The sequence below is a fragment of the Montipora capricornis genome, chromosome 1 (assembly GCF_036669925.1).
Source record: "Montipora capricornis isolate CH-2021 chromosome 1, ASM3666992v2, whole genome shotgun sequence".
In the NCBI taxonomy this organism is placed as follows: domain Eukaryota; kingdom Metazoa; phylum Cnidaria; class Anthozoa; order Scleractinia; family Acroporidae; genus Montipora; species Montipora capricornis.
In genome coordinates, this window is record NC_090883.1 from 44036976 (window position 1) to 44050463 (window position 13488).

At 41.6% G+C, this 13488-nt stretch overlaps 1 protein-coding gene across 2 annotated transcripts in view; it reads left to right on the forward strand.

The window, feature by feature from the left end:
* LOC138045791 (integrin alpha-5-like) overlaps positions 1–13488 on the forward strand; it is a 53442-nt gene that overhangs the window by 22031 nt on the left and 17923 nt on the right. For both annotated transcript variants that reach the window (XM_068892425.1, XM_068892417.1), the window contains exons 11-20: positions 1014–1098; positions 1756–1864; positions 2133–2230; positions 3892–3982; positions 4070–4115; positions 5540–5647; positions 6946–7004; positions 10811–10983; positions 12603–12731; positions 13132–13217. In XM_068892425.1, the coding sequence (XP_068748526.1) occupies positions 1014–1098; positions 1756–1864; positions 2133–2230; positions 3892–3982; positions 4070–4115; positions 5540–5647; positions 6946–7004; positions 10811–10983; positions 12603–12731; positions 13132–13217 (984 nt within the window). The remainder of the gene's footprint in view (positions 1–1013; positions 1099–1755; positions 1865–2132; positions 2231–3891; positions 3983–4069; positions 4116–5539; positions 5648–6945; positions 7005–10810; positions 10984–12602; positions 12732–13131; positions 13218–13488) is intronic.

Below are 13488 nucleotides of genomic sequence, written 5' to 3' on the forward strand. Positions count from 1 at the left end.
ATGGCTGTTGTTACAGTTGAGCCCACGTTTCAGCGGTGTTCGTCTCAGAGTGCGCAGAGGCGAAGCTTTTGGGTCAACATTGATCAGATATGGAGAGGAGTAAGAGATTTAGCGCGCGAAATGCGAAAGAAATAGTGAGTTCCTATCCAGAATTTGCGTTTTTCCCAGAAGAAGAGAAACTACAGTTGTTGAATAGAAGCTGCCCTCGATAGATTCGCACAGTTGGGGTTGTTATTTCGGCTAACACACCCATGTGCTATACAGTGCCTTGCCATACTTTCCACGATAAAGTTAGGCCAGACCAGAGTTAACTCTGGCCAGACAAACCTGACATTACTCGAAAAAAAATGCGAAGGAAACAGTCAAGAATAAAGAAATCACACAGTTTTTCGATTAAAAAAATTCTTTTTTGGACCCGAAAGCCTCGTTTTCGTTCCTTCTGAACCTAGCACTGCTTAGACGTGGACTCAACTGTAATAAGCTATTTCATTCACCAGGGTTACCATCGGACATCTCTTTCAGTACAAGTTCTAATTATTTAACAATTATTCGCCGAAGGCGAAGTGATTATCGGTGAATATCACTGAGCCTGAGGCGAATAATTGTTTTAGTATAAATACACAGGTGATTATTTCAAAAAAAGAGAAAAAAAAAAACATTTCAACGCCAAATCAACTTCACAGGGACCTTAAGATCTATCACGGCGACGTCGACGAAAACGTCACCTCAAAATAGAATTTTGATCCAGTATAAGTCTCTCGCGATTATCCCATCTCGTTCACGTCGCACAGTGTGGGCGAAGTATCCTAAAAATAAATTGGTACGAGCGGTTTCAGAATGAAAATAGGGAATGAAAGATTCTCTGTTGCATGGTCACGTTGTCATCATAACCTCAAGTCGTCGCCATGCAGAGATCCGCAAAAATGTGTGCTAAAATCCGTGCAGCACGTGCACGATTATTTGTGCTCTTTTAATTAGTGTTAAAGGACATCATTTAATTATTGCCTGGGCAGGTATGCAGATGTGCTTGTTGGGGCCCCGTACTACACTAATGTAAAGGATGAAGGACGTGTTTACATCTATTTGAATAATGGACAGGTTAGTTAATATGCTCTTCGTGGATAGTTTTCTCCAAAAGGGAGCGGCTTGACTCAGCTGTTAGATATTCATTCCATAGTTCTCTGCTTAGAGTGCACCGCAAAACCATAGGCTATTCCTTTTCGGTAAATACCTTTTGATTCCCGCTAGTTGGGATTCCGAAAGACTTTTTTTCTTTGTATTTTCTTTCACGCCGAGTTTCAGGATCGTATTTTAAAGTACTGACACCCTAAGATTAGTTGATTTGCTTGAGAGGAATGTATTTTTTCCCCTAGTGTTATTCCCTGCAATGTGTGAAAACTTCATTTTCGTAATCCTTATAACATTCTTTTTGTACGTTTTCAAACTGTTGTAGAGGTTTTCGCTTGCACTTTTTAACTGTGACAGTACTTTCCATATGTTTGAACTTATCACCACGTATTATACTGTACCTCTTATACAGCCGTGGGCGAGCTTCACTGGCATTCGCCCGAAAATTTGCGTTCTGTCAAATTGAAACATCGTTCCCAACAGCTCCAGCTGAATTTCCGTGTACACTTCTTGTCTGTTGCGGCAATCTGTTCAACTGCTTTTCTCTCTTGTTTTGATATTCTTCCGGCCAATTAAAAGCTGTCTAAACATTTTCATTTGATCAATTTTGTTTGCTGTTTTGTGTAGGGTGTACTCGATTTGTTGGACACTGTACTCGAGGGCGACAAAAAATACAATTCTCGTTTTGGTCAGGCTATCACGTCGGTGGGAGATCTGAATGCTGATGGATTCCAAGGTTTGTTAGCAGTTTATTTCACTATTTGCCACGAACCATCATTTATTTAAGACGGTGGCTAATCACGTCAGACCGTTACAAAAGCATAAAGCAGCTCCTAGTTTATTTGCGGGAAACGAAGGAGCGTTGTTCGTTATTAGGTCAGGGACACGTTTTACAGCCATAAAGAATTTTAGATTTTCCGGACCATCCTTCTTGTCCTGTTTTCAAGACGACCGCTGGCATTATGATCTTGGGCTTAGAAAGTGTCGTTATTATTCATATACAGACGTAGCCATTGGGGCTCCGATGGAAGGCGAAGACGGAAGCGGTGCAGTGTACATCTACCATGGGAGCAGCAAAGGAATTGAGCTGCCTTATTCACAGGTGATTACTACGTGTGGCTATCAGATAAAAAATATGACACCACGTGACGTACACGTATTTCATCCAATTAAAGGCTAGCGCCAAGCCCTTACTCGTTTTCCCGCGCTTTTCGCTTGTTGCAAGTACTTTCTTTGCGTTGTGATTGGTCCATTTGACTGTCTTCGTCTGTGATTGGCGAAAGTAGGGAGTTGAAGCAACGACGACGGCTACGGCAACGATGACGCCACAAAGAAATAATGTTATCGGTTGAAAAAGAAAAAAATAATCGTACGCCACGCATTTCAGTGCATTCTTCGCCGTGCCCCACAAATCACAAAATTGTAATTAGTTTTTGACGACAACGTGATACAACATTTTCCATCTTTATTTAAAAGCTTTCGTACCGATCCACCCACCGAATAGCTCGCCCGTTACTGTAGCGTATTGTACAAGGTGAACAAGATGAAATGCTCGCGAAGTACTTGCCATAGCTTTAAGTTATAATTTGGAGTAACGTTTTTCCTGACGTTGCCATTGTCTTTGCTTGAAGGGGCTAGGTCACGCTATTTTAGGTAATTTTGTTTCATTTTGTTAATTATGAGCTCTAAACGTCAAATTGGCAGAGCAAGAGTCTTTCATTTGCAAAATCACGGCCACATAACAACTGAGAATGATTTTCCAGCTTTGTAAATGACATTTTGATATAGATTGATATAAATTTTGAAAAAAGGTGGGCCGACGTTTTACAAATTTACCCAAATTCAATCCACTTCAATCCTCTCCAGTTTTGTCCATCCATGTCCCTTCTTGGCTTCCCTGTGTTTTGTTAGAGTTCTTCTATAGTTTTGAACAGTTATTTTGATATTTTAGTTAATTCTATGACCATTCGATCAGTGCTGAAATTGCCTAAACTTGCGCGGCCTAGCCCCTTTAAACACGAAGACGCACTATAAAAGAGGGCGCATCACGCACTGCAAACACGACTGATTAATTATCCAAGATGCCGAGCATCGAACATCAACACAGACGGAAGCCCGAAAAGATATTTCTAGTTCGGAAAAAAAAGAGACTGGGGATTAAAAAAAAAAAAGAAAGAACGACAGGTAACATATTACGGACACATTGCCATAAGGGGCTTTTTCTTTGAACAAATTATCACAGATCTCTCGGTTGCTTCCACGGTTGATTGATAAATCAGTTATTTCCATGTGCCTAAGCCACAACGTCTTTTATAGTGCGTCTTCGTGTTTAAACTCCTTAGTAGGTTCACCGACCATGTGTTTCCAATGGACCGACATATAGTACCCTGCGGTCGGTTGGTTTCTGCTACGCTTCCGGAGAGAGAAACCACTGCGAGCAACCGTTTGATTTTCCATCGAGCATGTGCGAAGTACGTCACACCCCACGTGATGTATCTAACATCACTTCGTCTTATTTCGCGGGAAATCGCTACAAAGCAGGCTCGCCCAAACGCAGCAGATACGTAGCTGAACGCACGCGCAAGCGCCAAAACAAGTTTACTAACTCGTTTTACTGGTTCAAATATAATTTATTCGTCCTTGGCGACGGACGGCGGCCACTCAAAGAAACTAACGGTTGCTCGCAGTGGTTTCTCTCTCGGGGAGCGTAGGAGAAACCAACTGCTAGCAGGGAAGACATATAGTGCCCTTTGCTTTTTTCAGAAAATCGAAGGATCGGGTTTCCAGTCTGGCCTCAAGATGTTTGGAATTTCTATTGCTGGAGGTGTTGACATTGATCAAAACGGATATCCAGGTAAACATGCAACTGTCCTTGCAATGAAGACAAAAAAACCGAGTGATTTTTTCCCTTACGTTTTTTTCCTTCTTTGATCATTACTAGATATTGTTGTCGGGGCCTATGCATCGGAAAAAGCTGTAATTATAAGGTAAACTAGATGTAATCAGAGAAAAATGAATAAAAAGTATAGAAAGTTTTATTGTTGGACGCAAAAACGCAGTTATGCCGTTCAAACGATTCCAACATTGCGCCAACAAAAAAAACCAACACTTTCGCCAAATAGACCATATTCGTATTCTCGGTATTGGACTGGAACTAGCTTGCAATGGAGGCTACTGCGGGGGAATATCTGAAAAAGTATTTGCATATGAAAAGATTCCCCGGCATTAGCCTCCATTGCAAGCTAGTTCCAGTCCAATAACGAGAATACGAATATGGTCTATTTGATTGCGAGGAACGAAGAACTAGAAACCAGACTCTCTCGTCCAGATAAACTACGCCATATTGCCTTTTTCGGCCTGATTTGAGCATGCGTGTGTTCTACAATTGTTGAACAGAGTGTTCAAACCACAGGCTTCAGCACCATTCAACATTTTCCAGAACAAAGGAAAAGTTGAATCGATGTTGGATGTAAGTTTAAACCGATTTAACCTTGATTCGACACGCTTTCTGTAAGCTTACAACAGTTTTTACGCTTTCAACAATGTTGGACTACCTGTTTAAATTCACCGAACATTTGGTTCAACGAAGTGTTGAATGCATGTTGAAGCAAATGTTGACACCGTTTGAACGGGTCGTTAGTGACCCTTATTGAAGTCCTCATGCATACTGGACATATCTGGTCCTTTCGTAACACACCCTAATAACATCGGGAGTTGATGCGTCAATTCTTGGTTTTCATGTGACGTCATCAAAACTAAAAAATAAGGAATTATCAATCCTTTTCAGATTTTAGTTTAGTTAGTTATTAGAACAGCTGAAGACTTGTCTTTTCACAAATTTTCAGTTTGGTGGGGTTTATCGTCTTATGATATGTTTTTGTCAGCTTCCGGCCGCCATATTTGTGCCCCAGAGAGGGACACAAACATGGCGTCTCCATACAAAGCCTTATAAATTTGAGTAAAACATTTCTTCGAATTTCTCCCGCACGAAACATCGCACAGACTTGAACCTTTGTGAGACTGTTTGAATATTCATCTTTTTTTACCTCTTTGATTCTTGACTTAATTTGCTTAATGGTTTTGATGATGGTGTAACAGTGAAAACCGGCAATAGTCCATTTTACAGTTGTTTGCCCAGTGATCTTGCCTATGAATGGCTGCGAGGCTGCCGGTGACCTGGTATTGATGCAGACCTCAGTGATTTTATCATGTAAATTGTGTTGTTGTAATTCTAATTAGTCTACATTCACATTAGAAAACCACAAAGGTTTGTATCGAAGCAGGGTCACCGGCACCCTCGCTTCCATTCTTAGGCCAGGTTACTTAGCTACAACTGTAAAATGGTCTATTTACTAGTTGGTTAACCTTGTAGAAGTCCCCTGTTAACAACTGGTTGTTATTTTTCGCTCAGGTCAAGGAGTGTCGTGAATGTGGTACCCAAGGTTAGATTGAGTGAGGAACAGATCACCGTGGAAGGCAACGACGGCCGTTGTCTCTTGAAAGGGCTGTACTTTAAATGGTATGCGTTCCGCATGCACCAAACCAAAATATGCTTATCTTCGTGTGTGTGACTATACATAAATGACCTGCTCTCGTTGGGCTCGATAGCACAGTCATGAATGGGTCGGTGGAGTCATAGCTCTCGTAACGTATATTGTAATTGGCTCGCCAGCCCAACCAAAAACAAAAGACTAAACAATTAAAACAATGATTTAAAAAACAATTGAAGCTGCTTACAATAACAAACAGTAGCAAGTTACGAGAGCTGCTACATTACTGTTATGAATGAGTATAATTAAAAGAAATGATAATATGCATGACATTGACTTTCTTGGCGGTAACTTGACGCTGGGCGCCACTTTTGGGCTTAAAAACCCCTCCACTGATCATAGTTTGTGTGTGTGATATCTCGCTCAAGTATAGAGCGGTTTGGAGCGTCGAAAGTCATAAGCGAATTGCATTGATTTTGCATTACTTCCCACAGTGATTGGTTCAAAGTTTTCGCGCCATTTTGTCAACCAATCAGGAGTGAAACCAAAACCAATCGTGGCTTGCGCGTGCACTGTCATTTTGCCGCTCTTTGTGTCGGCTACTGGATTGTGTCCTTCCTTTTTGATTTGCCAAAGTAACTACTTTGGTTTTGCTTTTACGACACTCGATTGAAACTCACTCTACTAACTACAACCACCATCACTAAAGTGTACAATGCCAAGCATGAATGTTCTAGTAATGTACTGTCTGGAGAGACTGTTAATCAAGTGAGATCAAATTGAAGCAGAAAAAAATATATCACCTGTTGAAACGGGCGTACCCGAACGAAAACCTTGTGGAGCAGAGTGGAGAACCACTCTGAAAGCGTTGTAAAGGAAAAACTAGTCATCTTCACGTAACAGAAAAATTCCGTGTATTCAAATAAAGTTGTTTTGTTTGCGAAATGAGGAGTACATGGGCCGGGCCAGGGGTTGTGCTCAGATAAGTTGACGTGAATTATTCATGTCGATGCACGGAATGCGCGTTCCAAATTAAAAAAAAGCACGTGCCAAATTAAGCATTCCCTCGTGCCACTATTAATTGGAACACTTGAGCCTCGTCCACACAAGCAATGTTTGTGAAAGAAGTGTGTTGCCTTTGTGGATAGCTAGTAAATATTTGCCAAAAAAATTATAGATGCGACTTTGGACAGTGAAGACACGCACGGAAACTGTCGCCTTGGTCGTGATTTGGGGAGCACGAACAAAGTTTCGCATGTGGCAATGTTTATTTGTCACTTACGCTTCAGCTTTAATTTGCCTTCAGCATATGGCTTTTTCTTAACAGCTTGAATGTAACCGTCAAGTTAAAGTATGAAGATGTGATTCAAACTACGAGAAGTTCAGGTATGTTTAACTTTGTTTCGTCACTTGAACAAAAGGATCAATTGTAGTACTCTAAAATGCTTTAAGCAAAAATTTTAAGCAGCCGTCTTCACCACAGGTAACCCATGCTAACTTGGTGCGTCACGTAGGTATTAAAATATAGAGAACATAGGAGGCGAAGTTTAGGTCTGAAAATTTGCTAGAAAATGGTAATAAAAATCGATAAAACTTACCATGTGGTGAGCTGTTGTTGTCTTTAATACGTACACGAAGTTTCGGGGAAAATGGTCCCCGTTCACCTTCCTTCATAATATAGTGACAAGGTAGGAGACGGAAGCCAGTGTCGCGACTCCGATCGACCCAAAACAAGCACGATTTTTTCCGCGAAAATCAAATCCAGTCGCTAAATAAACACGCCAGGTTCGTGGAATAGGAATTTCTCTAAACCATGAATCCACTGAAGCATCTCCAGGTAGCAACGCGGAGCCACCAGACTCCGTAAAACTTGTAAGTTAACCTGCTAAAATGGCGGCCAGAAAGCGTGGTACTCACGAAGTGCCCAATTCAAAATGGCACTGAACTCTGGACGCCTGGTGACGAGTATAATAAGTTCTGGAGGGAGGGGAGTCCCAAATTGCTAAAAACAAAACTCACTGAGCAATTTGGGACTCCCCTCCCTCGAGGGAGACTTATTATACTCGTCACCAGGCGTCCAGAGTTCAGTGCCATTTTGAATTGGGCACTTCGTGAGTACCACGCTTTCTGGCCGCCATTTTAGCAGGTTAACTTACAAGTTTTACGGAGTCTGGTGGCTCCGCGTTGCTACCTGGAGATGCTTCAGTGGATTCATGGTTTAGAGAAATTCCTATTCCACGAACCTGGCGTGTTTTTTTAGCGACTGGATTTGATTTTCGCGGAAAAAATCGTGCTTGTTTTGGGTCGATCGGAGTCCCGACGCTGGCTTCCGTCTCCTACCTTGTCACTATATTATGAAGGAAGGTGAACGGGGACCATTTTCCCCGAAACTTCGTGTACGTATTAAAGACAACAACAGCTCACCACATGGTAAGTTTTATCGATTTTTATTACCATTTTCTAGCAAATTTTCAGACCTAAACTTCGCCTCATATGTTCTCTATATTTTAATACCTACGTGACGCACACAGTGAGCCTGGGTTACCTGTGTCTTCACGAGCCCCCGAAAGCGACGTTTGACAGGAAACTGGTAAAATATGTTTTAGGTGGGTGAGAAAATTGCTCTTGACACCAGCAAAAATGTTTTGCGGGAAGGTGCACATTGAATTTCAAGGGAACCGTCAAGGGAAGATTTCCACTAGATAACTGCAGAATTAACTTTGCAGAATTAACTATCAAAAAGAAATTGTAGCTCTGTAATTTCCAGAAAATCCATCCGAGTGCTATCCGTAGACATGTAAATGGCCACGTACTGGAAAAGAGGAAGTCTTTGAACAAGGTTGAGAATCGTGGGTTTCTCCAAGACTATAGCCAACGTTCAGATGAATTTTCTGGAATTTTGCTTCCATATTTTAAAGGGAACCTCCACTCCGACTATTGACGAATTTTAAACCGAACAAAATCATGTTTATTAGCTCGACAATTTTCTCCAAAAGAAAGAATTTTCGAATCGCTTATTTTCACTTTCAAATTTCCCGGCGCCGTTTTTTTTTTTAATAATTGTGACTTGTTGCGGTTGCCCTTATTGTTTTCACGCAAAGAGCTTGTTTTTGTTTTTTGTTTTGTTTTTTTAATTTTATTTAATTAAACACAAACTATATTGCGCCTTGTTCCATACATTCAGGTGCGAGGCTTATTTTTGCACATATTGACAGTGTAGAGCTGCACCTAGGGTTACTGAAAGACATTCCTACAATGCATCCTTCCATACCTACACGCAAGCAGACATCTACAGACACCCATACACACGTACATACCTACGTGCTTACATTATTGAGCAGTAAAAATAGAGGAGGTAAACTAAGAATAAAGCCAGGATCCGAGCCAGGATTCGAGCCAGGATCCGAGCCAGGATCCGAGCTAGGATCTGAGCTAGGATCCGAGCCAGGATTCGAGACCTAACTTAACCTAACCGAGACCTGCCTTAACCCTAACCAGACCTAACTAGACTAGAACCAACCTAAATAGACCTAACCTAACCGAGAAATTCGAGAATAAATAGCGGAGAAAGCTCATCTTAGCTCGATTCCTGGCTGGAATCCTGGCTCGGATCCTAGCTCGAATCCTGGCTCAAAGTTTAGGTATCCTCAAAGTAGAGAAGCAAGGGGCAATGAAGGTTAGTTCAGTCAAGGGACTCGGATCAAAAGCGGCAAGAAAGAGGATGGAGATCCGGGGAAACACAAAGAGCTTTTCTTTTGAAACAGTGGGGCAACCACGACACGTCACGATTTTTCAAGATGACGGCGCCCGGGAAATTTGAAACGTTAAAAAGTGTTTATGAAATTCATTTATTTTAGATACGAACGCTTCCAGTGAAAAAAGTTCGAAAATTTTTGATTGTAAACATTATGTTCTGTGGTTTAAAGTTATTTTCTTGTTATAGTGCAGGGTCCATTTAAGGTGGCTTACTACAGTTTTCCGAAGAAAAGATCAAGGTTTTGGAATATGTGAAATTAAAGCAACAGGAAGTCTACTCTGAAGTGTTACTCAATGCAAATCAGGGGAAAATGCTAAACATAGTGACCAAGCTCCTGGAGGGGGAACTGGAAACTAGACACTTCAAAGGCTTTTTTCTCGAAAACCAGCCGTACAACCCCACCTCAAAATTTCAGGATTTCCGAAAGCGAGAAAAAATAATTATGTAGAGAAATAAATAGTTAAATCTGCCCGACAGGTTTTTCACAAATGACAAAAGCGTCGATTTTCGTCTATTTTAATAATAACTGAAAAACTGTCTGATAGAACTTTTTGAAAATATGTTGACGGTTTTGTCTACATGTTGTTTACTTATTCGCAAGATTTTAACCCTGGTTGTACGGCTAGGTTTTGAGAAAAAGGCCTTTGAAATGTCTAGCTTCCAGTCCCCCCTCCAGGAAGTCCGTCACCATATTAAGCGTTTTCCCCTGATTTGTATTTATTTGTTAGGTAAAATTGCATTTTACATCAATTGCAGTGACCAACACTTCACAAGAGACATCATTTTGCTTTAATTTCACAGATTTCAAAATTTTGGTATTTTTTCTTCGGATAACTGTAGTAGGCCACCTTACCGGCGCGGGTTCACCCCGGTTTCCTGTCGTGGCTCTGTATTCGTTTACATGATAACACCTGAAAATGACCTACCGGCGCAAGTTCTCCCCGGTTCTTGAACCCGAGCGAGAATTTCAGGCCGCTACGAAATCGCGCAACAGTGTCAAGTAAACGAAGAACAACCCCTCGTTTCGGTATGAACTTCTTCTCGGTGGACTGGAACTGGTAACGTAATCAACGTTGAGTGTGCCTTCATGTAAACACGATACGAAATCAAGTGGTTATCTCGGAATAGACCATTTTCGAATTCTCACAGCTGGACTGGATCTAGCATGAAATGAAGGCTAATGCGGGAAAATCTTTTCAAATGCAAATTAATTTGCCCGCATTAGCCTCCATTTCATGCTAGGTCCAGTCCAACCGTTAGAATACGAAACTGGCCTATTGAACTCGCTTCGGGGCGCGTAAACGGCCCCTGACATACGATCGGTATTGGATAAGTGTTTTTGCGGCTAGGGTCTAATTTTTGTATGCCTTACTTTGTTGACATTGTTTTGCCGTTGTGCGCCCTAAGTTGCAAGAGATCTTTTCTTTCTTTGAAGATCTGAATATTTCGTACACGCTTGAGTTGGAAAAGGACAAAGACTTTAAGTTGCGCCGAATGTTCTTTTGGGACAATGTTGCACAGAAGAGATTCTTCCTCTTGGACAAAAACGTCACACTGGCGTCGCCGAAGATAGAGTACTTAGTAGCGCAGAAAACAGTGTATATAAGGGTAAGGTAGAACCTGACTTGGGGCCTCCACAGACGAGGCAAGTTGTTTTCGACACCGTTTTTGTTGTCGATATTAAGTTATCATTGACAAAGCATAGCGTGTGTGAATCTATTTATCGACTACAAATAGCGAAAAATCAAGCCGTTGACAACAAAGTAATCTTCCCTTGCCAATACAATTCAATACATACTTAATTGACCGCTCCCCATAAGGGCTTTTCAGGGCCAATGAAACACAACGAAACGACGGAAAAGAACAACATCTTTTAAGAATCCCAACTGGCCGGAGGCAAACCAGTTGGCTATTTACAAGTGTCGCTGGGAAGTTGAACCAGGGACTACCAAGGAACAAATTCAACGAGGGGTCAGAGCGGGTCTTGAACCCGGGATCTCCGGATCTCAAGGCAAGCGCCCTAACCACTGGGCCACACTGCCTCCTATGATCACAACTCACGGCCGTTTTGTTAGCGAAAGGTCCCCTTCTCCTTTTAGTGTGCAAGTTCTCGAGAACTAAATTGAAGTCTATATCGCAGCGACGCAAACGGTTCGTTGTTGCTTTTTTCCCCGTCTCCCTAAAACGTGCTGGATATCGACAATAGGCCATTTCCGAGTTCATGTCTGCCTTCTCTTGAAAGCGAGTCTAAGTGCAAAGTTTTGTGATGGTAATTAGTTCTACTTTACATCTGAATGAAAACTAATTACCATCACAAAAACTTCGCACTTAGACTCGCTTTGAAGAGGAGGCAGACATGAACTCGCAAATGGCCTATTCGACGCAAACGCATTTGTTAACACTATCAGTTGTCGATTCAACGTAATCATCGATAACATGATACGCCCTCGCTCATGTGGTGTCAGATTTAGTTGTAAGGCGAGATAGTGCAGACAATTGTAGAAAACAAAATTATAACGAGGTCGTCTACCGCTGGTTTTCCACATTATGAAGAATTCAGTTCGGTATAGAGGTGCTGTGTTGTTGAATTTTGTTTCGGATTATTGCAACGATTCTAGTAATTTTAAGCTATTCTATATGCATGGAAAAGTGAGATCAGACCCTATAAACAGGGAGCTTAACTTTCTTATTTTATCAGTTCATTCAGTATCTAAAATAGACAGATTCTAAATTTGAAATCGGCATGAATTTTATTTCTATCCATGTATCTCCAACAAAGTTAGTTTTAAGTTTTCATTTAAGGTTTTATTTCCTGTACTGTATCTTTGTTGTAGTTAGCACACGACCCCGCACGTATGTAGTTGCTTTAATATTGATCGTGTTTATTGATGGGGACATTGTTTATGACCCGTGAACCTAGATGTTGTTTGTTAACACTTTCACTCCCGAGGGCTTCGCCATTGACGAGTAAAATCGTCTGGCGTTAGACAGAGTAAGATCTATAAGTGTCAATGGCATTTATGGCGGTGAAAGGGTTAAACAAAGGATGTTGTCTTGCCTTAAGTTGTAGACTGGAAATAGTCGTCGAGGACAACTTGCCTCGTCTGTGGATGCGGGCTTCCGCAGCCGAGGCAAGTTGTTATCGTCTCTAATGGCAAACTTAGCTCATTCCTTGCTATTTAGGGATATCTTTGTTGTACATATCCTCCTTTGTGTTTGTGTTGCAGAATAAAACTGAGATTGGTGATCTCAGTTCTCTTCTTACCTTTGATCTGGCGCTCTCACAACCACAGCCGCCGTGCTCTGATCTGTGCCCTGTGTTGAATGATTACATGGCGAAATCTTTCCGTGTTACCGTAAGTGCAGCCACTAACACGTTCCCCAGATACCGCACCTATAGGTCCCATCCCCTCTTATATCGTACCACTACCCATATCGTGAATCCTGGTCTAAAGGATTAGCCAGAATATGTTGTTTTGTCGCCTTTTGTGCGAGTTACGACACGAAAACTTGAAAACGTTCATCCATCGTGTTCAAGTTGGCACTCAACTCTTTCTTGGCAATCCATCGCCGAAAACAGGTGTCAAAAACCCGCACATTCTAAATGCATGTTCAAAGCGTAACCAGTTTTGTCTTTATTTTCATCAACCGAACGGCATCCTTCGGATTTGAAGTGTGTTTCTAAAAATGGCGACGTGGCTGTGTCCCGTTAACTGCGCGTAACTTATCAGTAACAAGGAGCTTTATCTTTCTAAGATCCCGTTTGCGAAGAAGTGTAGAAACCAGGTGACCTGTGTCCCCGACTTAGCTGTTACTCAGAACGTTGCATTTGATCCTGTAAGGTTAGTGCTACTTATATTGCCCACCTATGTCCAAAGAGGAAAGTTTGGACGCACACCCAGTAGTGATAATCAGATATCCAACAGAAACTCTGTCCCGTTAAGTCTTAGCATTTGCTTTCAATTTCCAACAATAAGATAAGTGTTAAGGTCACGTTTGGTTTTAGGTTAGGGTACATGCAGTTGTTTATCTCCACGTTAGGAGCAGAGTATGTTTGTGACGTTAATGGTCTGTATTCTAATAAACCAGTGATACACGTTCATTGAAATGGTT